The sequence below is a fragment of the Sander vitreus genome, chromosome 13, assembly GCF_031162955.1.
Source record: "Sander vitreus isolate 19-12246 chromosome 13, sanVit1, whole genome shotgun sequence".
NCBI classification, from domain to species: Eukaryota; Metazoa; Chordata; class Actinopteri; order Perciformes; family Percidae; genus Sander; species Sander vitreus.
Window position 1 is genome coordinate 21,852,011 of NC_135867.1, and position 27,216 is coordinate 21,879,226.

Sequence of the window (27,216 nt, forward strand, 5' to 3'; positions counted from 1 at the left end):
TGATTGGATAAATGTCCAGTGGAACATAGCGTTTCAAAAAAAGGATAAAAGTTGAGAAGAGGGTTAATGTCAGTGGCTAAAGCTAAACTTCACAGCATAGTGGGTGGTAACAAAGTTCCAAAGTCCAAAGATTCAAAGTCAATCAAATATTGCGCATTATCAATAATAACTAATGATACAAATAGTTATAAACCTTTGTGAAAATAGACAAAAACAGAGCGAAAACACATTCAAGTACACTGTAAAAACAAGAAGAGGAGCTGTGTCTGTGTGTCGCCCTCTGTCTCAGAAGCCAGGCAAATGGCAGTAAGCCTCCAGGGAGGACAACAGGATGTAGAGGAACCAGAGGGAGAGGAACATGAAGAAGGTGAGGAGCTTGGGTGTCCGTGGGCCCCCGAGCTCTCCACCTGCCACGCTGGGACGCCGGCGGTAGAGCAGCACCACCACACACACCAGCGCCATGATGGTGAAGACGGTGACGGAAAAGGCAAGGGAGCCTGGGTTCACCTTGAACACCTGGCCTTTGGTCTTCCAGTAAACGGACGCGATGGTCCACGCCACCCCGATGCCCAGGAACACATTGACTGCGTTGCTGCCCGTCACGTTGCCGATGGAGGCGTCAGCATATTGGTCCTGGATCGCAGCCACTTTACTCGCAAATGTATCTGTACACGAAAGAGAGATATGAATAATATAATTATAATGACAAAAATAGAAAACGAGAGAAAAAAAGAGAATTTGTGCAAGTCAGCAACTGATGGAGATCAGTGGTGTGCAACAACCACCAGGACTACAATTACAGGTATTTAACTGCATGCAATATACAATTTAATCATCTTAAAATAAGCCAAGAGATATGGTGCTTAAAAGTTTTTTTTCGTGGTAAAAATAATTTATAATAAGGCACCCTTTAGATAAATGTTTATAAAAAGGCATTTTATGCCTTTATTAGATGCGGTAGTAAAGAGAAATGGACAACAAAGGTCCCCAAACTGATTCAAACCAGGAATGTTGCAGTTCATGATTAGTGTCCTAACACCCCACTGTGGCTTTATTAATGATTAATAAATACTTTGTTTATGCTTTATAGACAAGTTAGAGACCATAAACAAGAACATGTTTTAGGTTGAGAATTCCTTTGACTGGTGTCTTTTCTATTCAGTAATAATGCAATTAAACTTTGGTAATCGTTAGTTATAGGTGTTTTACTTTATAATAAGCTCTCAAGTCTGCAGCTTGAAATGTTAATAATAAAAAGAGTTTTTACAATAACCCACCTTACAAACCTCTCCATGTACAACATTTATCTTTGAGCAACCGTTACACATTAAACTGGAATATAAATATTATTTAAAGCCAGTCACAGTCACTTTCTAAAGCACAGATATGCATTAGTATATGAAAGTAAATCACTACAAATGTAAGAATGTAATGTAAAAAAAAAGAAAAGAAAATGTATCTTAAACTCTCTGCCCACCAAAATGAAAGTATAACGTAGGCTCATACTGCCACTACCTGTTGATACTTTAACTTCCTGATAATTGCCTTCTAACCCATTCTTGTAGGGCGAGTCCTAGGATTTGCCAACTTAAAGGAGTGCGTGGGGCTTACTGAGCTCAGTGACCTGTCGAAGCCTTATTTCCATATTCTCATTTGTGCCTCTCTGTGGCAGTGTTTAGGACTTAGTGAAGGGAGAATACAATTAGGCAGCACACTGAGAATAACAAGTGAACCAGTCTTTTGTTGTTTACAGCTTGTTAATGATCAAGACAAGAGCTCAGGAGAGAATTACTCTGACAGCACAGGCGGAGGCAGAGGTTACACAAGTCTTCCCAAGCAGCTGCTTCCACTACACGCACAACCCCAGAGGAAACCCAGGACAGGTCTGCTGTTAGAGCCGATAGACACCACAGACGCCCACCTGGAACAGAGGTGCCTAGGGCCACGAACACCACAGCGGTGACCGAGTCTTTGAGACCGACGGTGCAGCCGAAATGAGAGGCTAAGTCCCCGGTCACAGCTGTCAGAGCGCCGATGAGGGAAATGGACACGAAGAAACAGGCCCAGCCGTTCCAGTACTCAGTGGGTGGGACAAAAGCGAAGAGGACTTTCCAAAAAACTGTCAGGAAGTGCATGATGTAATCAAAGCAGGATGGCAAGCGTTCCTCCCCGCTCTCTTCCTCATCATCGTCACCTGGCAGAGACAGAATACATGCATTAAGGCCTGCAAAATGCGCACAAAGACTTGCTGCGTCTGCCTTCTCTGTGGACTATCTGAAGACCATATACCGCAGTATACAAAACTGAATCAGACCAGAAAATTAGATGTCAAGTAGATCCAGCTGTAACATGAAATCTCAGTTCAGAAATATATTAAATCATGAAACAGTAAATAGTTCTAGCTTCATGCTTTAATCAGACTTAGATAACATGTCTGACAGCAAAATCCAGAAAAGACGATACCAACCTCTTTAAGCCATTTGACAAATGTGTGGGAGCTAACCTTTTCATATCATTACATTCAATCTCAATATAGCTATGACTCATTGATTGAGACATACATATAGGCAGGAAGCATACTCTCTATTTATATTTGCATGAAAATCTGAGTGAACTCATCCAGAGAGGGAAACTGAGAGAAAAGAGCGTATTAACAGAATGACACATCTCTGGAGTCTAAATCAGCTTTTAGCCCAAATGCTTTGTGCACTAGTGCAGATCTAAAAGGTTCACAAAGCCAAGTGAATAGCTTTTTAAAGGACAAAATAAAAAGGGTTCACCATTCCACATACATGTACATAAATTCTTCAGAGCCATTAATTGTCCAGGCAGAGCTGGCCAGTTTAGTTCTTACAGTGAGCCACATGAGGAATTCACCACATCATGCATTTTTAATAAACTGTCTGGATTAAAAGGGAGCAGCAAAAAAGCATGAAATTGCCAAAATATATTAAAACAGGTTTATGTAAGCTCTTTCATTCACTATCTATTAAATTAGGCTTTTTGTTTTTAAAATGCAGCCAGTGTCAAACTGGAGCATTTGGGATTTTATTAAAGAAGTATCTAATAAAACAACAACAGCACAACAGTGAGGAAGGTGAGAAGCAGCTGGTGGGCCAGATCCAGCCTGCAGACTTACTCTTCCACAGGTTTGGTCTCAGAGGAATGAATAAATGAGACATTTCACGACGCTGCGACTCACCTGCGCTGACAGTGACAGCACTAACAAACTGCTCCCTCCAGCTGCTGCTCCCCACCACCAGGGCCAGGTTCGTCTTCTTGATCAGCTTGTCCACTGTGCTCTGCAGACAGCCACAAGGACAAAGAAAGCAAATGCAAAAGGACAAGTTTGTGATACACAGTATCAATATAATCTTAACACTGTCATATGAGACCAGGGACGCCGATGTGGTGAATTAAGGTGCATTAACTGTGTCACTCTACCTACTGTGGTGCACAGTTAGTCACCAAAACAGTTGAAGGGGAGCACAAAACCCCACTATCCCTCAGGAAAAAGGCACGTCGGCAGCATGAAGCTGCTTTACACCAGTGCGGAAAGTGGAGCCGTTAGTATCAGCACCTCACACTGGAACCCTGAGTGCAATATCATGTTACATCTTAAAGGGGTACACCACTAATTTTATTCATGAAGATCAGTTTACCTTTCAAAAAGATTACTACACAAAACGAAAATGGCTCTGACAGGAGTTTTTTTTTAAGTCTGAGAAAATAACCTGGATGATGTCATAGTGATGTCATCAGGGTTATCTTAGTTTGAGTTTGCAGAGTACACATTTGTAACTGAAAGCCTGCAAAATGAGAGAGACAAACAGGTGGTGTGGAATATGACAGACAGGCAGGGAGGGTCTAATGTGGATGAAGACACTCTCAAGTTGCATTGTGGAAAATGTGGGATCCAATGTTTTTTTGAGTTTTAAGTCAGGACAATGAATAGAGAACTATTCTTAAATGTCATGTTATTTGGTTTGTTCATGAACTCTCATAGTGTCTATAAATTAGTTTAAGGATTTGAAGGTCTTGACATCCTCTCTGAAGTCCAAAGAACTGCTGTGATGGTAGAAAGAGAGCATGTAAATCTTGTAAGAACATATTAAATATTGGCATTCATCCACCCAAAGCAGCTTGTTTAAGTTCTAAAATATGTGAACATCAGTGGGATAGGTGAGTGTGGCTCTGATGGAAAAAGCTGCTTATTTGGAGTTACCTTGAATTCATAGGACTCCTCAATTACCACCTCCAGCTTGGTGTGCTCACCCAGACAGGGGCACCCCATCTTTGACACGTCTTCCGGTCCCACTGCTGTCTTGTTATCGTTGGTGTCTCCTGCGGCAGAGGGACAGGTGTGTAAACTATCAGCCAGTATTTCCCACATTGCTACAAACTAAGATACTGTATCTACGGATAATGAAACCCAGTCTTCCATGCGTACTGCTTACATGAGAATTAAGCATATTAAGGGGCACACGTGGCATTAGAATTTATGGTAAAACATTTGCTATGCACGGGACACAAACATTCTAATTATTGGATTAATTTGAGGTAGTTTTATAAAACCAGGCAGACCTTTATATATTCCATTTTAGTTTTTGATCATTTTAAAAATGCTTTTTGTTTGTATGCATCCAAGAAGTCCTGTATGACCTAAGCGAGTTAGATTATTTCGTCACTGTAACAATGTTGACTTTGGAGATCTTGTGGTGTGAGCATGCTTGTTATAAAATCAATAATCAAATTTTATTGCAAAACCCCCACAAAATTGAGCAAAAATGCGCAATATTAAAATAACAAATTGCCAAATCTGAAATCAATTATGTTTCTATTTTCTTTTGCAATATTGTCATTACAGTAAATGTTAGTGCCAGTGGCAGACTCAGGCTGTCTGAGGGGCATGGGCAAAAGAAATAAAAAGAGCACCAGCTGTATGTGATGGGGCAACAGTGTGCAGAATGTAAGGCAGCCTATATGACACTGCATCCCATTTTCTCAATTTTAAGGCCACCCTAGAGGGCACTTTATCATGTTTGATCTACCCTTAACGACATCCAAAAGAGCACTTTTGCTGCATTTGTTTCGAACATGGGAGCCCCAAGGGAGGGGCAGACCCTCCCTGAGTCAACCAGTGGTGTGTATGTCGAAAAATGCACATATTATGAATAACTCCATTGTCCCTTTCAGATGTAAGCCTGATCTAACTGCTTAAACCCAAGCTATTTTAAAGTGCAACGATTAAACCGCGAGTCCTCCAGCATAAAGTGCAGATATATGCACCAAAGGGACTTAACATTTCACACCTTAGACCTTAGAGTTGCCACAGAGTCAAGAGGAATTTGTATCGATGAATATAAACTGCACTAGCCCAAGAATTTAAATAAAATATGAATGACAGTGTATGCAAAGTAAAATGCATTTCCAGCCATAAATAAGGAGGAACATCACTCTGCTGCTGTAGCATGCAGCTGTGTCCTCAGCTCACCGTGTCTCTGTCCCACATCCAGCAGGATGGGCTCCTCCAACACAATCGTGAAAGTCTTGTTCTTCTCGTACTCCTCGTCATCGATCACCTTCACATTCAGCAACTTCCTGAAAGCGGAGGGACAGGATGGACAGGATGGAGCCAAACAGAAATGCATGAATTAATAAATTAGCATTATTTAGGAAATGACAGCAGCTATATGTTAACCTAAAGTATGCGTTTGTTGCCTAAATTAAATACAAAATTGATCCCTGGCAACCAGTGAGAGCAGTTTTTTTATGCTAAGCCCAAACTTTTGTACGAATACAAACAGTGTAGCCAAGAGGTAGACTGCCTACACAATGAATCATGAAACAGAGATGTTAGATAAGAAGATGGAAGCTCGAGAATTGTTAACAAATTAACCAATATACAGAACACTATGCAACATGAAATAATAATATTTTCCCAGCACCCCACAAGAGGGCGGACTCCTTCTACACCATTAATGCCATTAGAGCACAAGAGGAATAAAGTGAGATAGCCCACACCCCTCCCACACACTTCAAGTTATAAGTCATGGGAAATTAAATAATTATCTTGTTCTCAGTGGAAATTAAGCGCCACCTATCTAGGTATCCATGCAGGTTTAAGCAAACTCTTAGGACATATCTAGAAATAACAGCTTGCGCTGTTAAATCTGAGTGCTACGAAAACACGTGAGGATGTGGTGTCAAACTGTGACCGACATATTTGCCTCAGCCCGCTTCATTCTCCTACACTGTCACAGTGAGTCTTTCTCTCGCTCTCCCTACATCTCCCTAATGATATGTGGGCGGCTGTCTATTTCTGTCTACTCATGTACACTCAGGATTCGACAACACGCTGGAAGAGCTTTTTGCTCACAGAAGAAAAGAAGTTTATTTTAAAGATGAATGATACGTCATCTGCTGTTTTATGTCAAGGAAAGTCATGCTAGTGGGAGCAAAGGGAATCGCAGTATAGCCTAGAGTCCTTACAATGGAAGTTTATCTTTTAAACAAGATGTTATTTCCAGTGTGATATGTTAAGGGACACAGTACGTTTATATGGTGATTCAGTTGCTATGGATTATTCACGTAGCAGCCATTTTGATATTACATCACACTTGTGCTGAAAGTAATACTGTTTGTCCTGCTTTAGGGTATGAAGTGCGCAGGAAAAACTGGCAGGGATCAGACAAACATTTACATTTTACAGACCTCTAACAAAAATACAAGCTATAAATAAAAAAGGCTGTCAAAAAACAGCGGGGAGTAGATTCACACACTGCATTAGGCTGATTGGTTGAGGTTGAGGTGGAAATTTAAATCTCAACCTCTGCCAGAGTCTAACGCTCATTTGCACTCATTCAGACAAAAGGTGGGCGATAATAACACAAAAGATGAATAAATCAAAACTGACTACAGATTAAAAAATAGATTGTTAAACAAGACTGAGGTGAGATTAGTTGGTCACAAAGTGACATGACATGTCATGACACAGTCATGACACATGAACCCTAACCCTAACCATAAGCATAACTTGTCATGACAAAAACCAAATGACACTTACTTAAAGAAGCGTTATGTCATAAATGTTTATGACTTGTTTATAATGTTTATGACACGTTCATGATAGTGTCATGTCACTCTTATGTAGATACCTTCAAGTAAAGTGTAACTGATTACTTTTATGAATACATCTTTCAAGTAAGTTTGTTTTTTAGCTGGTTGAACCCTAAGTACAACCAAAAAAAAAACATTCTGGTTCAATGGAATAACAAAAGTATAAATCAAAACTCAAGTAAGTTATGAGTCAACATGTGATGCTAATATGGTGAAGGTAGAAGTTGAACACTGTAGACTTAATAATCTAACAAGTCCTCCAAACCATACGACGATATAGGTTATTTATACCTACCCTCTAAAACGACCCACAGGAGTGTTTCATAAATTAGCGCCCCTAGCAGTGGCAGGAAATACGTCACATGAGAGCGTTTTCCGTCCTCATATCTAAACCATAGAATGTAACATCGTTGTTAATGTGAAACGGTTGCAGTTTGTTACGTTTAGGCACAAAAACTACTTGGTTAAGTTAAAAAAAAGATCATGGTTTGGGTTCAAATCAGACGTTACTTACTTCCAGTTACGCACGTGATGCATAAAGCTAAAAAAAAATTGACGTATACTTTTCAAACGGGACAGGAACCCTGGTCTCCTGAGTGAAAAGCCTGCGTTTGTTTGACCCATCCCTCCTTACTTTGGCACTCTTTTACTTCGTCACCTTACTTTCTGCTTTGCTCCCATCATAATTAGTATGGTCGTTAGAGGGCGCCACCATAATAAATGTAAATAGAAGTCTTAAAGGTGTGATAGAATGATTATATAGGGTATTTTACACTGTTCCTTAAGGTCTCCTAATAGGGTACGTAACATTGGTTGGGCTGAAAATGTCCCAGGTGCTATTCTTTTGGCTCTTATGCATCCCTGTGGAATGTCTTTATTTGGAACGACAGCTTTTCTTCCAAATATGGTATGCTCATGAATATTTAGATGAGCTGCGCGCTGATTGGTTGAGGAACCACATACACATACATTGGAGACGAGACAGCAGGTCTCATATTTCAGACACTGCAACGTTATACATTGTTTGTCTGCTATTTCATTATTAAATTCACTTCTGAGACTTTTTTATGCGAGAAATCAACTATAAAAGCTCAAATATGGGCCGTTTTACAAAAATTGATGGCTGAATGCAAATTTGGTAAGACGTGTATGACTTCAGGAGCTCCAGACAGTCTGACGAGAAAGTGGGAGCCTGCTGGGCTCCATACCTAGGGGGAAGTCACAGTTTCTGGGTTACTGGACTAGCGGGGCTCAGGGCTCCGCTCCCAGCTGCCAGCGTAACTATTGTATATTTACAGTTTGAATTTCATCACGGCATGTAAATCACAGCTACCCCAAGGTCTTACAAAGCTAACACTTTTGTCCGATTTCAATTTAAAGGACAATTCCGGCTCAAAACAAACCTAGGGGTTATTAACAGATGTGTACCCACTCGATTGCTCTCTGGGACATGTTTTCATGCTAATCGAATGTGTTTGTAGCTTGAAACAAGCTAGCGCTGACCGCTGATTAGCTTACAACGCTAGTATTCGGGGCACAGGGAAAGTAAAAACAAATCGCTATTTATCCCACTAAAAAGGCTCAAAATATCACCAAACTTCAAAGGTAGCATAATGAGGGTCCCTAAATGTTAACCGAAGCATTGAGAACTTTGTAAGTGTACAGACAGTTTATTGAACGAAGAGCTGCGGGAGCTCCGTGAAAGGGCTACGAGAGAGAGAGAACTATCGGTAGTCAATGCCGCAACACAGCCTCGTACTTCGGGAAACTGGTGGTGTACCTGCGGACATTGTGAAGCTATGGCCACCGAACAGGAGTGTCTGTTTTGCACGGAGTGGGACCTGTTGCGTCGCGACACCCAAGAGACGCAGTGTTTTGTACAGTCTGAAGATTTCCCCTCTCTGATGAACAGGGCTGTACTTGAAACTTTTTTCCATGTCCTGAAAATAAATTGGAGACGGCGACCCAGACCGGAGGGACCAGATGGACAATTATCCACTGAGTAAATACACTAGACATGCAGAGTGCGATTATTTCAGATATATTGAGCAAATTGCTTTTGATTTTAGTTTGCATCGCCAGCTGTAAGGCATGACTGGTTTTCAAGACGACGGCCGCATGTAAACAGAACGCGAGTGTCTTTATAATCTATCTTTTCAATAAACTGTCTGTACACTTAGAAAGTTCTCAATGCTTCGGGTAACATTTAGGGACCCTCATTATGCTACCGTTGAAATTAGGTGATATTTTGAGCCTTTTTAGTGGTACAAAATAGCGATTTGTTTTTACTTTCCCTGTGCCCCGAATACTAGCGTTGTAAGCTAAGGACAACATTTGCAATTAGCCATACATTTTCGTAAAACGGCCCATATTTGACCTCTACATAGTTGATTTCTCGCACAAAAAAGTCTCAGAAGAGAATTTAGTGATTAAATAGCAGATGAACAATGTATACAATTTCTGAGATCTGTGCGACCTATTCAGAAGACTACCTCATCTCAGATCAGTGGTGTAGCCTATGTAAATGTTGGGGCGTGACAAAGATAGAGACTAGAGCCAAATAAGGAGTTTGTTGAGATTTGCCCGTTTTCAGAGGCAGTTTCAAATTGTGAGATTTGCAGAGGAAAGAGGTGTCAATGGGATTTTGAGGTTCTATGTATGTCCTATTTACCCACCAAACTGTCATTATTCAACTATGACAAGGTAAAATCGGTTTTGCATTCTATCACCCCTTTAAATCCTGCTTGAACAAATGAGTTATGTGGGCATTTTCTGGGGGAGGACAATCTGGCACAAATTTAAAAAAAGTTAAGAATCAATTCTGAATATGCCAGAACTCTGAATGGACTCGCAACAACGTCCAATGGCGCTCAGTGAGGCTCGCAATTGTTATTGCTATTGTTAAATTATGTGGCAATTACGACCCATATATACGTTTATAGTGGCGGCCTGTATGACGGCAGCAAAGCAGGACGTAAGGTGAAAACCAGGTTAAGGGTGCTGGATGGGTCAAACAGAGGAGTTTCATCCAGGAGACTTGGGTTCGTGTCCCATTTGAAAATCAGTATACGGCAATTTCTTTTTTTTAACATTTAAGGAACAAACGGTACTATGTCACGATCTGTGTCACAAGAGTAATCAGAATTGAAGTCACGTAACAAATGTAGTGATTTGAACCAAAACCATAATATTTTTCTAAACTCGACAAAGTAGTTTTCATGCCCAAATGTAACCAAACTGCGACTGTTTCACAACGTTAATGACATGTTTAAAACCGCGAGCGTTACATTAAGGTATGAGGATGGAAAACGCTCCTGTGGGTCGTTTTTCCTGCCACCGCTAAGGGCGCTTGAAATGCTCCTATGGGTTGTATTAGAAGGTAGGAATAAATTACCTATATCGTTGTATGGTTTGGAGGACTTGTTGCCAATGGGCTAATTAAAGAAAAAAATCAACATTATGAGAATTTTGCTTTCTTGCTGAGAGATAAAAAGAGACATAATCCTCTCATGTCTGTACTCTAAATATTAAGCTAGAGCTGCAGTTTGTTAGCTTAGCATATAGACTGTAAACAGTGACTTCTATGTAATTAGTCCAGCACATAACTCCCTGTAAAACCACAACGTGGCATCTCAGCAAGTTCCAAAGAATATCTTTCCTTTGAAATTGGTGATACATTCGTAAGGTTGTTGTCCAAATGTCTGCCTCAGAGTTTGAAATGGTCAGTGTAAGAATCAGATAAAATAGCAGCATTCAATTCTGCTTTCTGAGCCCCGTGTCTCTTATTAATGATTTTATCAAGACAGTATAAAGCCCTCACTTACTACATACCACATTTCACAGTTAATCATCTCTCTTATCATCGTCTCCATTCCTGTAATAGTTTCTGAGAAGCCATAGTGGGTAACAGCAATAATCTACTATTGCATATGTCACACACAAATGTGAAAGGACGTCAGGACTGTATTTTCTGAGCTCTGGAAATTGATCTCTGTTTAACCTGAAACAACCGTAATCTCTAGCGCATGTTTAGAAAGTCTGGCTTTATAAATTCAATAAAAATGTAAGATTATTTTTGGGGCATTTTTGCCCTTTATTTCATACAGGAAATGAGAGAGAGGGGGAATGACATGCAGTTTAACTTGAACCCTGGCCACTGCTCAGACAGTTGAGGTTGAGCCTTTTTTATTTATAGCTTGTATTTTCGTTAGAGGTCTGTAAAATGTAAATGTTTGTCTGAGCAGTGGCGCTGGTACGTGGGGCGCATGTTCAACCAGATGAGATACCAGGGCACCCTAGTGTCAGTGCTTTTTGATTATTATTTTTTCACATTTTCTGACAGCCAATTGACAAAAAAAAAGTGTATGTTTTGTTAATTAATTAATTAATAATGAATTAATTAGCTGGATTATCCTGTTAAAGTAAGGCTGAACAGAGGGAATTCAGCTGAGGCCCAAGAGTGGTAAGGCTCTGCAGTTGAGACTGCAACCTGTAAAAAGAAGGAGCATGCAGCTGTGTGACTCTTTTTATTTGGAGTTTCCCTCTCCTCCACATTCTGCGTTGGTTTGGTAAGGATGCTCCAGTTTCCTCCCACAGCCAAAAGAAATATACTGTAAGTCATGAGGACTGGAGACTCCGGACTGCCTACAGTTATGAGGTATGAGTGATTGTATGCCTCTATGTTCACCCTGGGAGAGTATCTCTGCTTTCTGCACTCTGAATGTTGGTATAGGCTCCAGCCCTCCGGAGAGCCTGACAAAAGAAAAGCCAGTAGGGAGAATGCATAAATGCATGGCAGTATGTCAAATACCCATGACTGAATGGGCCACTGTCATTCAGCTGAAGAATCATGGATTAAACCAATGTGTCAGCCTGTCTCTGCTATGCTGAAGTGTCCTTGAGCAAGATACTGGAACTCCAGAGAGACTTTAATGTAGCTGAATATGAAAGCAAAGCAATGAAGAAACATGTTTTTCATATCTAGTAAATAAAATATGAATATTATATTGTGTTTTGGGTTATTGTGTACAGGATATTTATATGCAAACAAAAGGTTTTTGGCATTGATAATGATATGCCATCTTCAGAATTAAACTAATGCGCTCACACTCAAAAAAGTCATTCACGCATTCATCTTCTTTGGACTTAACCACTGTAACTCCCTCCTTTCTGGCATTAACCAAAAGTCACTCTCCTGCCTCCAACAAGATCAGAACAGAGCAGCTAGGCTTCTCACTGGCTTTGAAAGACAACATCACATCACCCCAATTCTGGCTTCTCTCCATTGGCTCCATGTTTGATTTAAAATAGATTTTTAGAGTTTACTGATCACTTTGAAAGCACATCTTGCCCCAGGCTACATAGTGGAAATGTTGAACCCATATGAGCCAAGATCCTTAGGTGGGGCCCTTCTGGCCGTTCCAAAGTTGAGGCTTAAATCTAAAGGTGATCGTGCTTTTGCCATCAGGACCCCTCGGCTTTGGAACGACCTTCCTGAGGAGATAAGGCTTGCAGAAACAGTGACCTCTTTTAATCAATTTCTTAAAACACTGACTTGCTTTTATGTGATGTTGTATTTTAATCACTTTTATTCTTTTTATTTATTTTTATTGTCATGTTTTTTATTTCTTTTTTAATCTCTTTTACCATTCTTATTTTTTATCATTTGCCAATCCAAATCAAAAAAATTTAGGGTAATAATATCAACAATTAGAATCAAATATGATGCATCTAATATGAGAATGAACGTTTAACAGAAGAATCAGTGTAGTTTAAATGGAGCAAATCTTTTTCTCTACCTTGATGAGTCTACAGAGGAAGCATGCTATTTAAGAAAGACTTAAACTGTAAACATTACCCAACCCTGACTCTGCTGCTCCACTTTTATCCATGTTGGTCAGGAAGCTCAGGATGTTATTGATCCTGACTGCATTAAGCATGAGAAATAAAGAATATCAGGGTATTGATTTTCTTTTTCAGAAGTGATCTCCTAACATTCTTTTTCATTTCAGCTTATGTAACTGCCCCCGTTATCCACCTCAGCCTCAACTAGTGTGTAGTTCCACACATTTTGAGGCACTAACAAAAACAGATACAAGAGGAAGCTACACACAAGCATCAAACGGTCTGTGCAGATCTTCCTCTAATCCATGAATACAGAATGTAAAATGGTTCTCTATGTTAGCCTGTTTATTTTGGCTCAGAGGTTTGTGTCTGAACATCATAATCTATTTACTGCAGTGCAGAATTTAGATGGTAAATTATTATTTAACCGCACGCCCAGATTTGAAACCGTTCCTCTTGGCACCCCGTCAAAAGCTTAAAAACGTGTCTTCCTCCACTCTTTCTCCTCTGCATGCTCAAACATCGACTGGGACAGGCGGATGTAAAAAGACACACAACACAAGAGACACTGTAACAAGTAACACACACACAGAGCTGCTTGGAGGGCCGCTGCCGAGCGTCAGCTCTATGTCCTGAACGCCCAGGGAAACACTTGGGTAAGAAAAGCCAGCTTTGTTTGAAGGATGAACTTTGGCAGCCTGCTGAGCAGTAAGAAGCACAAATATACATTTAACACAGAGCATGTGCAAACTCATCTGCACAAAGACACAAATACATGCATGAATACATACCTGCAAAAGCCAAAATGCTTTAAGATGACAACGCAAAGACACAGAGTAATGAGGTTTCATGTGCATCTTTAACAGGACTGACAGAACGCTCCAAATTAAACAACCTCATACAATATTTAGTCTGACTCATCTGAGTAGCATAAGGCAGGGACTAAATGTGATATTGTACAATGTCTAAGGCCCTTGGAAATCTGTTTAACAGGGGAACTTTGACTCAGTTGGCTCTACACCAGCTTAAAGGTCTAGTGTGTAACGTGTTGAGTTGTTAGGGTTTGCCCGTTCACAAACTTGTCCTTTTCATGAATATTTACCACCAACATCAATTCCAAGTATTCCTTTTGGCTTGAAATTTTACATTTGCGTTTGCATGGACTGTGGTAGACGCTCCATATTCATGCGCCATCTTGAAATATGTTAGCCTGTAAGGGACATACAGGACATACTGCTCCGCCTTTCGCGTTTTCGCTGTCACATGATAAACTCACAGGTGCTGCTAATGCTGCTAATGGGTATCGTCGCTTCCCGGGCCCGGCAAGTTTGAAGAAGGAAACATGGAGGACCACACGTATTCAAAATCAAAATTTCAGGAACAGGAGTCTTCTTCTTCGCCGAGAAAAAGAAAAAGGATATTGAAAAGAGCAAGTGACCGGCTTTTCGAAGCGTGAAGGCTACCGTAGCTGTAATACGTACTTTGAACTGCGTGGTGCGAGAGAGTTGATTGCGATATATGATCTCAACGCTAGATGGGAGAAATTATTACACATTGGACCTTTAAATAAATACCTTTATGTGGCAAATAGAGATGAATGCAGAATTTCTTTCCCTAACCTTCTGACAACAGATACAGCTGGCTGAAAAGATAAGTAAGCTGCTGTGATTTGACCCAACTGGACCTGGCAATTCTGATTAAGATCTGAGTCAAACCTTTTTACCTATGATCAGAGTACCCCCTGCATTCCCCTTTAAGTCCTTGTTTGCTATTCAAAGGAGCACAGGAGCAGCTGAGCACAGCTTTGGCATTTCATCGGTTTTCTTGTAGCAAACTGTCTCTGCTCTGCTGGAGCCTGCTCTCCACAGTCCCTACTATTCTGCTGCACGGCGACTGTGGAGATATGCATAACTCCAGATAATGTGAAGTGTGCAGATGCTTGTGTCACTGTCAACTTGTTACAGTCAGATGAGTCTTGGCTCAGTAGGTGAGGATTTTATCTAATGCTCAGTCTCCATTTGAATGCAGATACAAGCTGCCAGCCTCTCATTTTACATTGTTATACACAACTTTCTCATTAACCGCAGCTTCTGTAGCTGCCTGCGCTGTGTTGAGAACTTTTGGGACTCCTTTAACCCCTCTTCACTCTCTGTAATTGCTTAGAATGCTCAAGAAGCTCTTTTAAGTCTCCCTTTGGAGCGACATTTTGTTTGATGGGGGTTTAAAGTGGATTCAGCGCACAGACTTACACACGTTCACTCTTACAAATACACAGATAAATGCACAAAACACAAGCAAACTGACAAACACACACAGATAAATGATGTTCAAATCTCACCTGCACTGCAAGGCAAAAAAAAGGCAAAAAGGGAGCTCTGCATTCTCTTTGACACCATGTATTCACCTGCCTTTCCTCCCACTCAGCCGACCTACACAATACACCTACACACGAGGCCTGAACTCCTCCTCACACAGACGGATTCATCTGACATATTTTGTTCCTTTGGTGTGCTGTAAATCATTTTGATGTGACGAGCTTGATACTGTTAAGGGCATATTCTTTTTTAAATAAATAAAAACACAAATCACAGCTGTGGATAAATGCCATTCTTTGCTCATCACATCATAAAACAAACACCACAAGTATACTCATCACTCAGTCAAACCTTCCACACAACGTTTAAGAGAAAAACTGGAAAAACATCACACTTTCACCTCTGTCTCTCTCTTTCTCTTTCTCTCTCTCTCTCTCTCTCTCTCTCTCTCTCTCTCTCTCTCTCTGTACCTTTGCTTCTGCTCTTTTTATCTGCCTCTCTGCTGGTGTATCCATGAATCCTTCTGTTAAAATTATCCCATAGGTTTTATCGCATGCACCTGTTTCAGTAGTTGCTCAACCCTCATCCCTCTCCTCGCTGCTGTGCAGTCACCTGCCTGATATTATTTCCTCCGCTCTGTCGCTAACATACACTTCCTTTGTTTTCTGCAGTTAAGTTTCCATTGCTTTGCATTACAATGAACTCCCATATACAGTTACCTCCACAGAAACCCCAAAGGGCTGTGTGTTAATTCGTTCATGGAAAGCTGTTTCTATGCTTCTTCTTCTTTTCAGTTTTCTTCTTCGTTTTCATCAGCCACATTGTTTCAATATCTGCCTCACAATTATATCCTCTTATCCTCCCACGTCATCCCTCTGAAAGATCTAAACTTCTCAGAGCCAACGTATCTATGACTCATAAAAATAGCCCTTTTATCCTTTACCAGAATAGATAACTTACAGTAATCTAGCAGGACTGTTTAACATATCAACGTGTGGGCTGTGATGTTTGATAAAGTTATGAGAAGCAACAAGACATCACATCAAAGAAAAAGAAGAAATATTGCCACTCACATGGTCTCATCGTTCTGAAACTCCAGCTTGCCGGACACCTCCTCGTAGTCCTCTCCTGCCTTGGCGGTACCCTCGACGGTGTGGTACGGCACTGCCACCTTCCCTCTCGCCCCGGACGTCCGGTGAACTTTCACCTGCATGCTGCCAATGCTCTCGCTGACCCTCATGGAGTTACTCTCGAATGTAAAAATGCCAGCGTGGTCATCATCATAAATGGTAACCGTGGCAATATGAGCGCTGCCCAGGGCTGCCTTCGGAGGAACCTGGGAGAGGCCCACCGTGCTGTTGCTGGAGGTGATGGAGCTCGGCTCCAGGACAGAGACCTCGGCTCGATGCACGATACGTGGATTACTCAGGCGCACGTAGAAATGCTCATCCTCTTCAAAAATATCATCATCAATAACGCCAACAGTGAACTCTTTTGTTGTCTCACCGGGCTTGAAGACCAAAGTGCCTTCAGCAAACTCGTAGTCTGAGCCGGCATTGGCAGTCGCATCCTCTGTACGGTAGTCCACCTGAATGGCACAAGCAAAGAAAGAAACTTGATTAAATATTTAGTGTGTTTGGTTTCAATAAAATGCTGAATTATTCACATCTGTTATGCCTCAGGCAATTACATTTGATTTTTAAATTGACCATGAGCATTTACAAAATGTTTCATTACTTCTTATTACCTTCACAGTGCAGCCACTTTCTCCCCCATGCCGGGTCACTGACAGCTTCAGTGAGCCACAGTTCTCAAAGCACTGGTAGTGTGAGGTCTCAAACTGCAGGTAGATAGTGTTGGGATCTTCCTCTTGCCCAGTGGCCTCATGACAGCTCACCACCTTTCTGGCCTGGTCAGCGGCGTGCTTTTTCAAGATGTTTCCAGCTCCGATCATCATGCGTGTGGCTTGAATACGATAGAAGGCCCGGCTCTTCTGTTGTTGGACCAGCACTTGGTAGTTGGCCATCTCAATCAACTGCTCCATGTCTTTCTCCGGGTGCCTTTGCTTTAAGTCTTTCAGAGTGCGAGCCATGTCCCGCCGGGCCTCTTCCTCTTGATCTTGCTCCGCACTCATCCCTCCACCTTCCTCCACCCCCTCCAGCATCCCATCCAGAGCCTCTTTGGGGTGACTGTGGGAGTTCACACCCTGGCCGTCCATCTCCAAGTCCATTTTAGTAAACATGGCATCTCCCTCTGACTCTATGATAATGCCATGGGTCTTGTCAGCGCGATAACGCTTATGGACGTACTTGTAGAAGAGCAGGCGCCGGTCTGCAATCCAGGCTTGCAGCACACACACAGGGAAGAAGAGGAAGGTGAGGACGGCCTCCCAAACCTCCACCTCCCCTGGGGAGACCACAGACAGGATGATATACAGCCAGATATAGGCGAAGATGCTCCAGGCAGCAGTGACAAAAAACACCCGCAGGTGCTTTACCTTGCGGGTTTCATTTTCTGGCACCACGTAGACACAGATAGCGATGATAATGAACATGTTGAATGCAGCGCTGCCCACAATGGTGCTAGGACCCAGAGATCCAGCCTCAAAATCATGGCCGACCACTTCAATGACAGACAGCAGGATCTCTGGTGCAGATGAGCCCAGTGCCATCAGAGTCAGGTTGGATACCGTCTCATTCCAGACGCGTACAGTAGTCGTCGTCGTTTCACCGTTGGGCTTCTTGATGGTGATCTCCCTTTCCTGAGAGGTGATGACTTCGATAGAAGACATGAAGCGGTCTGCGATAATGGACATGCCCAGGAACATGTATATGAGAGCTGCAAAGTAAACAATGGCACGTGCCACCTTGTCACCAACTGCAGGGTTTTGGGGGTTCCACATGGGCAGCACCACACCATCGGAGCAGTTATCTTCACCGGAGCAGTTGGCTGGTGTGCTGCCAATATCATCATGTTCGGCGCTTCCCTGGGAGAAATGAGTGACTCCTGGGAGCAGAACCAGCAGAAAGGAGATGAACATACATGGTGTGCAAGGCGGAGTGAGGATACGCTTGTGCAGAAACATGGCAGCGTGATAATGCTCGGAGTCTTCTGGTGCCGGAGTTCAATCCACAGCACATGCAAAGGTCTATCCAAACCTCTGAAAGACAGCAAAATAAGACATTTGCATGGAGGATGAGATTGTCACATTCACTACATCAGATATTCATCATTCAGGGTCCTATTCTTGAAATAACCTCTACAAGCATTACAAGTATAACATCGCAGAAGTACTCACAGTCATACTCTTTTATATGCAAATGACGTGGGATCCAACAGTTTCGTTGGTCCGAGTTTGGAAAGCCAGAAATATTGGCACCTACTAATCATTGAGTCATTGGTATTGAACTACATAGTCAAACTCCCACACACTGTGCTAAGCAGCAGTAAAAATGTTACCCTCTGCACCTGTAGTATTGAGGGAAAAAGTGATTCAGTCCACCATGTATTGTCAAGTTCGAGGGGATTCCAAAAATAACCTTCACTGACAGTATAACAAAAAAAGAGCAGTTGTTCTTAGGCATCTTAGCCAGCCCTAATGATACAGATATTATAGGACTATTCAAAGGAAAAACAATCCTGGTCTCTCATGGACCTGACGCATGCCTCTCAACTCTAATATATTGTTTAATGCTACAAATGTATCATTTAACATAAGCTGTTTAAGCTATGTCAGGGGGCAGCTTAAAATCTATTTTTTTTTCTTGGCAGCAGCATTAGTGAACAATTTAAAGAGCAAAGCATTAATGCTGTCCAGAGGGTTAACATCTGCATCAATGTGAGCAGAGAGGGGGGAAAAAAGCCAAGAAATGTCATCTGGTGCTTCCTAATTAAAATTTCAAGACCATCTTCATGTCAAAAATAGGTTTCATACCTACAGCAGAAGAGATTTGACAATGCTACACATACCTACACATGCTCTCATTGACATGCAGCAGATAAAAGCTGCGATCTCCACTCTGACCTGCATAACAGGAGTGCACGTTTCCCATCAAGGCTACATTTCAGGGTGAAGTAGATGTATAAATTAATTTTTTTTTGTTGGCTTATAAATAAATGACAAACAGATTGTGGTTGGGGCAGCAACAGCATTATGCAACAACTCAACACATGCCTATCAGAGTGAGCAAAAACATCAGCAGGATCAGCACCATGGACAGCAACAAGCAGAAGCAACACAGCCACACAGGAAATGTGACCCTCTGGTTTTCGAAAGATGTTTCATCCTTATTCAACACAGATATTTCAGAAATATCCTGATTATGGAAGTTTAAAGCTTTCAAAGCTGTATGATGAATCATAAATCCATAATATTAGAGCAAAGTGCAAGACTGTGTACTTCATGTAATTTAGAGAGAATGAAATATTCCACAGCACTGTGGTGTGATATCATTGATTCCTTTCTATAATATAATATAATACTGCTTTCGGCTGGCACACAACCCTGCACAAATTTTGAGTGGGTGACGTTTCTATGGTAAAAGCAAGCTTTCCAACTGGTGGGAATGCAGGAATAAAACTTGTTTTTTTCATATAATACTATAGAGACAAAAGGTGTCTACATATTTTCATCTGTTCTAGTGGTGTTATACACAGTTCAGTGACATGCATTCCTCTCCAAAATCACCAGGTAGCAAACAAGCCAACAAGTTACAAAAGCGTGGAGATATACTCTGTCTTGTTTCTATGAAGAATGTACTGTAGGATTTTTTGGTCAACGTATCTACCAAGCTGAACGTTTTTCACCTTACTTTGATAATTTGCTAATCTTGAGTCTTACCAAAGACATTTTATAGATTCTAAGGATGCAACCCCCATGTTGGATCTTAACCGATACTAAACTACACTCCTTTGCATTGCTGATATTAGTTAGCAGTTAACAAGTATACCACTGACAAGCCCAGCAAGATGCCACTTTTCCATGTCATCAAGTTTCTCATTTAACCTTAAATACTTCTATTCAATAATTCCAAAATTATCCAAATCTAAAGAAATACAATGCCTCTGACCCAAAAAACATTATGATGATTCAATCCTCAAACGTCTTATTGTTTGGTAAGCACAGGCCTCAAATGACAGTTACCAGACACCATGAATTCCTTGAGACCTGGTGTAAACTAAATCAATAAACAGAAATCTAAGCAAAATATGGCACACCATATACCATTGGTTTGCATGCAGCTATGGGCTTTAGAGCCCAGCATAGTGGAGAAAAACCTAAGATGCTCACGCAGGAATATACTTAATGTTTCCTATTTTTGAGAAACTAGAAACTGCATTACTCACCTGGATGCAGTTGTCAGTGAGTCAGCTCAGTGAGGAAGTTGTGGCTCCAGGAGATGAACTTATCTTTCATATCACTCTGTAAAAAGACAGGTTATCTTAAATTAACAAATTGTAGAGAGAGTTTCATAATCACCGTGAAAACTAGCCAGAAAGGATTCCACATTAGAGAGTTTTAAGAAGCTTATTAAAAGCCAGAAATGTGGGCCAGTACATTTAGCAACTGGAGTAGAAATACAAATACAACATCACTGTTGCAGACTAGAGACAATTCAAAATGTTGAATTATGAATGGGTTCTAAGACAACTACATTTTTGGACATTACAGATGCAGAAAAAAAGCCGATTATGCCATCAGTAGGCTGTGCATGAGGGACAAATAGACCGGTCCATTTGGTGCGCACAGCAGTCCCAAAGATACTCACAGAAAGCCCTGAATCTCGGCTGGACCCTGGGCACAGCGTGGCTACCCTGCACCAGTTCAACAGAAGAAGACACCCCGTGTGCCATTCACACAGCAGGCTGGTGTAATGGTGTTGGCTTGTTGCGCTGGTGTCTTGGAAATGAAGCGTATCTTTCCACGGTGCTTCTTTGCAATTTTAGTCCTGACAGGTACCCTACCTCAGCAAACTTAACACTGTTGGATTAGTTCCTCTTATTAAATCCCCCTCGCGCCACCGCGGCGTCACCGTCCGCAAAGCTAAGTAATTTTCAAAAACCACAATGCGTTTCAGCTTTATCCTCTCCAGCCTACGTGCGAGTGTTGATGCGTAAAAAAAAAAAAATTAAATTACTGACTCTGTCCTCACTCGTCCGGCTTGTATCAGTCAGAAATTCTTCCAAACTGTCAATTTATAAAAGGCTTTAAGGGTGTTTTTGTTCTCCGAAAAATAAACTGAGTGAGAGAAAAAAAATCGCTTGCTTTTCTGTCTGAGCTGGAGAACGCAAAGAACCAAACAGGACTGCACATTAGAGTAGGCGTGAATGAATGGTGAAGGCTTGAGAAGACGCAAACCACACAGTACACGGATCAGGACAAGATGGATATCAAGCAGAGGGATGGTGACAGACAAGAAAGAGGAGTGTGGTGTTATGCAAATGGAAGTCTTCTCTTACTCTTGCGGAGGGCAGCATTGGCACAAGAAACGATGAACGAGAAGAAAAGCAGTAACACTGCAGAAACAGGGGAGGAGACGTTCAGAAACAGCGCTACACGCACGGCTGTATCCTCCTGACTGCGCATCACGAGTCCAGGATGAATGACCATTTCACTCCTAAATACTCATTATTTTCTCATTATCGTTATCAGCCGTCAGAACAGATAAACATGCTGTAAGCTAAAAGCTAAAGATCTGATATTCGAGGTAAAAACTCCCAGATGTTGCTGCCGGTAGGTCTGTAGAGGGTTGGTGGTTTTTGTTGTTGTCTGGATGATTATACACAGAAATGTAGTAGAGAATAAACACATTCTGAATTGGACCTCGAAATCATGACACACATAACTATAAACCTGAAATTATGAACATAATCTATTATTGGGGGAAACGAAACAAACTAAACTTTACTCTGAAGAGAGAGAGAAAAAAATAAGGAGGAGGCTAAAAGTCTTTAGCAGCCCCATCCATACTAGCTACTCCTCCTTAAACACCTGCAAACTAGATTTCTGCACAGGTAAGACAACTTTGCCATTCTGATTTCCTCACTATGGGGTTCAATAAGATGTAAAGTTTGGTCTTAGGGTGATGCCAGAGAAAAAACATTGGTAGCACTTTATAATAACTATCCATAATTCATCATTTATTAAGCATTAGTTAACTATTAGTTAATGGTTTGTCCATTATTATGTATTTATTGTTCATACATAATTTATGATTAGTAAAGCATTTGTTCACACAGTTATAAATGGTTTGTTCATAGTAAACAAGCCTATTAGCTAATGGTTTGTTCATCATTATTAATTTATTGTTCATACATAATTCATCATCAGTAAAGCATTTGTTCACATAGTTATAAATGGTTTGTTCATAATAAATAAGCCTAGCTTGAAAAATACGTTTGTAAGTACATGATTTATACTTAACAAATAATGAAACAACCATTTATAAATGAAATCATTTTCCCATTATAAACCAGTTGCAAGCTATTACTAAATGCTTTGTTCATCATTTGTAAAGCATTGCTCCTATGTTAAATCTCATAAATAAAGTATTTGTATACACACTCATACATGGTTTGTTCATAGTAAATAAAGCTCTCAATAATTATGTTTATAAATAGAGGTTTGACACTTTCTAAGTATTGCAAAAAACATTGGTAAATTAAATAATTTTCCCTTTATAAACTATCTACAAACTATTAGTAATTTCTTTGTTTATCATTTGTAAATCATAGTTCCTACATTCATTCTAATCAGTAAAGCATTAGTAAATACAGTTAGTAAATGGTTGGTCTATAGTAAGTAAGCTCATGTAAAACGTTTATCAGTTGATGTTTTTAATAATTCCAAAATGATGCATTAACCATTTGTAAATGAAGTAATTTTACCATTATTAACTAGGTACTCAGGAACGTAAAAGGTTGTTTAAAACTAGGAAGTTAATGATTAACAGACTATCTACACCTACATTTGTTCATGCCTTAAATAAAATGTTATGATTTAGAAAAAGGACTAAACTAATAGCTGGGGTGTTAACACATTTGTTACAAATACTTACCAATAATGTAATCCATGACTAACTCATGAGTTACTGATGATTAGTTAAGTATATTGTGTGAGCCCATCTAAAGTGAGTACTTTCTATGCTTTACAAAGCATTTATAAATGAGTTGCAAAGGCTAACAGAACCTGGACACACATGTATTGTTCTATTTGGACATGCCTTCAGAAATATGCCTATGGATAGTTAGTGTGTTAATGCATCTTTAACAAGCACTTACCAAAACATCAATTCATGATTAACTCATGACTTACTATTGATTAGTTGACTACATGGCGTGAGCCCATCTAAAGTAAGGACTTGCTATGCTTTACAAAGCATTTATAAATGAGTTGCAAAGGCTAGCAGATACAACAGAAACACAAGTAAAAACAGTATTTGTAAACCTTATTACGATGTAGTAAGAATGTACATTTATGAAATAGCTCGTAGTAGTGTTATTTAGTTGATATCAGTGTGAATTTGGACCAGAACCAGAAGAAAACTAAGTTAAAACTGGTTAAGAGCCAGAGAATTGAACATCAATAAAGAGACTAGGAAACCAGGATACAGTTTGAGAAGTGTATTAATATACACAGAAACATAAAATACACAACTAAAATAATAAAGTGCGCACATAAAAGAAACCCTTTTCAGTTCTATGAGCTCAATGGTTCTTTGATGACAAGAGTTCAGAGATGTTCAACGTTGGGGCCCATATGAGTTTGGTTTCTGTTTGTCCTACCACCATGAAGAAGGAATCCAGGGCAATCTGTATAAGTTCAGAGTCTCGATCCTGTAGCTCGCCACCCAGCCAACTGAACTGGGAATCTCTAAACCCTGGAAGACTCTGGGATCTGAAGAATCAATGTGATCCAATATCCCTCTCTGGACCGGACCTCCCGTGTGTAGCGCTTCTCAAATCTCCACCTCCTCCACCTGTAGATAAGGCCAAATCAGTTCTCTCAATTATTATTCAGTAATAAAATCAATTGCTTAGGCTACAATGAAAATAAAATGAGGTGATATTTCAGTTAACCCATATTGAAATATCTAAATCTCTATTCAGTTGTACAACCATTCTTAAATTTATTCTCTTAAGTATCAAAAGTATATAAATCCCTTTCAGGTATCAAAAGTACATTTATATTAATAGATAACCTTTATACAAAAAATACATTTCTAATTCAAGTTCAGCAGTTAAAACAGTTAAATATATAAAAGCACATAAAATAACTTTCTTGGACTCAGTGATCCAGTTTTTGGAAAGCCAAAGCTTGTAAAACCCGGTACAGCCCTGCAGACAAAAATCTCTTAATAGTCCAGAACGTGTTCTTAAACTATTTTATTTCTTCTGCAGTCTGTCTCTAAATAGTCAAGAACTCGCTCAGAGTGTTTATAGACTATTTTTTTCTTTTTAGGCCTTCTGCCTAAATTAGTTAGTTACTTCGACTAACTTTTGACCAGCCCAACATCTGTCTCTTCTGTCTACTATTGTCATGCCTGCATCAGAGAAATAATCAGAGATATGTCCATTACTGCAAAAGAATGTCACCGGAATAATCATAAATTCAATTCTATTATTTGTTTTAGGAATTTCTCTTTATATGTTTATATAGATTGTTATACAGTGTCAACAATGCTTATTTAAAGAAAGGCAACATCAAAAAGATAGATCTTCAGCCTTGATTTAAAAGAACTGAGAGTTGCAGCAGACCTGCAGTTTTCTGGGAGTTTGTTCCAGATATGTGGAGCATAAAAACTAAACGCTGCTTCCCCCTGTTTAGTTCTGACTCTGGGGACAACAAGCAGGCCTGTCCCAGATGACCTGAGAGGTCTGGGTGGTTCATAGTGTAGTAGCAGATCAGAAATGTATTTTGGCCCTAAACCGTTTAGTGATTTATAAACCAGCAAAAGTATTTTGAAATCAATTCTTTGAGGCACTGGAAGCCAGTGTAGAGACTTCAGAACTGGAGTGATGTGATCCACTTTCTTGGTCTTAGTGAGGACTCGAGCAGCAGCGTTCTGAATCAGCTGCAGCTGTCTGATTGATTTTTTTAGGGAGACCTGTGAAGACACCGTTACAGTAGTCAAGTCTACTGAAGATAAAAGCATGGACAAGTTTTTCCAAATCCTGCTGAGACATAAGTCCTTTAACCCTTGATATATTTTTAAGGTGGTAATAGGCTGACTTTGTAATTGTCTTAATGTGGCTGTTAAAATTCAGGTCTGAGTCCATGACTACACCAAGATTTCTGGCTTTGTCTGTTGTTTTTAACATTATCGTTTGAAGCTGAGTGCTGACTTTTAATCGTTCCTCCTTTGCTCCAAAAACAACCACCTCAGTTTTTTTCATCATTTAATTTAAGAAAGTTCTGGCACATCCAGTCATTAATTTGTTCAATGCACTTAGTCAGTTGTTGTATTGGACTATAGTCCCCTGGCGATAAGGTTATATAAATTTGTGTGTCATCCGCATAACTATGGTAACTTATTTTATTGTTTTCCATAATTTGAGCCAGTGGAAACATGTAGATGTTAAACAGGAGAGGCCCCAGAACGGAGCCTTGGGGAACTCCGCACGTCATATTTGTATGCTCAGATGTATAATTCCCTATAGACACAAAGTAGTCCCTATTCTTTAAATAAGACTCAAACCACTTTAGTACTGAGCCAGAAATGCCAACCCAGTTTTCCAATCGGTCTAGTAATATGTCATGGTCGACCGTATCAAATGCAGCACTGAGATCAAGTAATACCAAGACTGAAATTTTGCCACTATCTGTGTTTAAGTGGATGTCATTAAAGACTTTAACAAGAGCTGTCTCAGTGCTGTGGTGTGGTCGAAAACCCGACTGGAAGGCATCAAAACGGTTGTTTAGTGACAAGAAAAGGGTGAGTTGTTGAGAAACCGTTTTTTTCAATGATTTTACTTAAAAAATGGAAGGTTTGATATCGGCCTATAGTTGCTCATTAGTGACGTGTCTAGATTGTTCTTTTTTTAAGAGTGGCTTAATGACTGCAGTTTTCAGGGCCTGTGGGAAGATACCTGAGAGAAAGAGACGTGTTTACAATCTGTAGAAGATCAGTAGCCAAACAATTGGAAACATTTTTTGAAAAGGCCCGTTGGTAGAATATCAAGGCAGCAGGAGGAGGTTTTCAGATGTTGTATAATGTCCTCCAGGTTTTTTACGGTTAATCATATGAAATTGGGTCATATTGGCATATGTTTTGCCTGGACACTGTGACAATACATACCCTGTACTCGATATGGAAGCACTGATTGTTTGTTTAATTTTCAGAATTTTGTCTTTGAAAAAGGTGGCAAAACTCATTGCAGGCCTCGGTAGATAAAAGTTCAGATGCTACTGGTACTGGAGGGTTTGTTAACCTATCGACAGTAGCAAACAAAGCACGTGAGTTATTATTGTTTTTGGCAATAATGTCCGAGAAGAAGGACCGCCTTGCATTCCTCAGTTCCAAATTATAAATACAAAGTCTCTCTTTATAGTTGTTGTAGTGGACCTGGAGATTAGTTTTTCGCCACCTGCGTTCTGCTTTTCGACACTCTCTTTTTTTCTGTTCTTACCAGTATGGCATTTATCCATGGAGATCTTTTCTTATCAGAGACAGTTTTTACCTTAATGGGAGCAATGGCATCAATAACATTTGTAATTTTACAATTGAAATTGTCTACAAGCTCAGTGACTGAGACCCCTGAGAGGGCAGGTGTGGAGGAGAAAAGCTGAATGAATGTTTCACTGGTGTTGTCAGTAATATACCGTTTTCTTATTAACTTTGTTTGGACACTTTTGTGCACAGAGATAGTGCCATTAAAGAAAACACAGGAATGATCAGAGAGAGCAGCATCAGTCACCACAACCTTGGAAATGTTCAAA

The 27,216-nt window shown here is 40.3% G+C and overlaps 1 protein-coding gene across 7 annotated transcripts; it reads right to left on the reverse strand.

The window, feature by feature from the left end:
• Positions 1-285: 285 nt before the first annotated feature.
• slc8a4a (solute carrier family 8 member 4a) lies at positions 286-18,363 on the reverse strand. Of its 7 annotated transcripts, none has more exons than XM_078265897.1 (8): positions 17,026-18,219; positions 16,352-16,866; positions 5,476-5,601; positions 4,421-4,437; positions 4,226-4,344; positions 3,191-3,302; positions 1,922-2,194; positions 286-665 (listed from the first exon to the last, which is right to left on the reverse strand). In XM_078265897.1, exons 1-8 carry the CDS (start codon positions 18,178-18,180, stop codon positions 286-288), a joined length of 2,697 nt encoding a protein of 898 aa, XP_078122023.1. In that variant the 5' UTR covers positions 18,181-18,219. The 7 variants fall into 7 exon arrangements, with proteins under 7 accessions (XP_078122023.1, XP_078122027.1, XP_078122021.1 ...); XM_078265901.1 differs by lacking the exon at positions 4,421-4,437 and having other exon boundaries at positions 3,203-3,302; positions 5,495-5,601; positions 16,352-16,614; positions 16,669-16,866; positions 17,026-18,198; XM_078265895.1 differs by lacking the exon at positions 4,421-4,437 and having other exon boundaries at positions 3,203-3,302; positions 5,495-5,601; positions 17,026-18,363.
• Between the last annotated feature and the right edge of the window lie 8,853 nt (positions 18,364-27,216).

What these genes read in the sequence shown, in the direction of transcription:
- slc8a4a (XM_078265895.1), bottom strand. Translation starts at nt 18,363, where the DNA reads ATGTTTCTGCACAAGCGTATCCTCACTCCGCCTTGCACACCATGTATG. An exon ending in AAAGTGGCTGCACTGTGAAG is followed by an intron (nt 16,867 to 17,025) that starts GTAATAAGAAGT and finishes TGTGCCATTCAG; the next exon opens with GTGGACTACCGTACAGAGGA. An exon ending in GGATGTGGGACAGAGACACG is followed by an intron (nt 4,345 to 5,494) that starts GTGAGCTGAGGA and finishes CCTCTGCCGCAG; the next exon opens with GAGACACCAACGATAACAAG.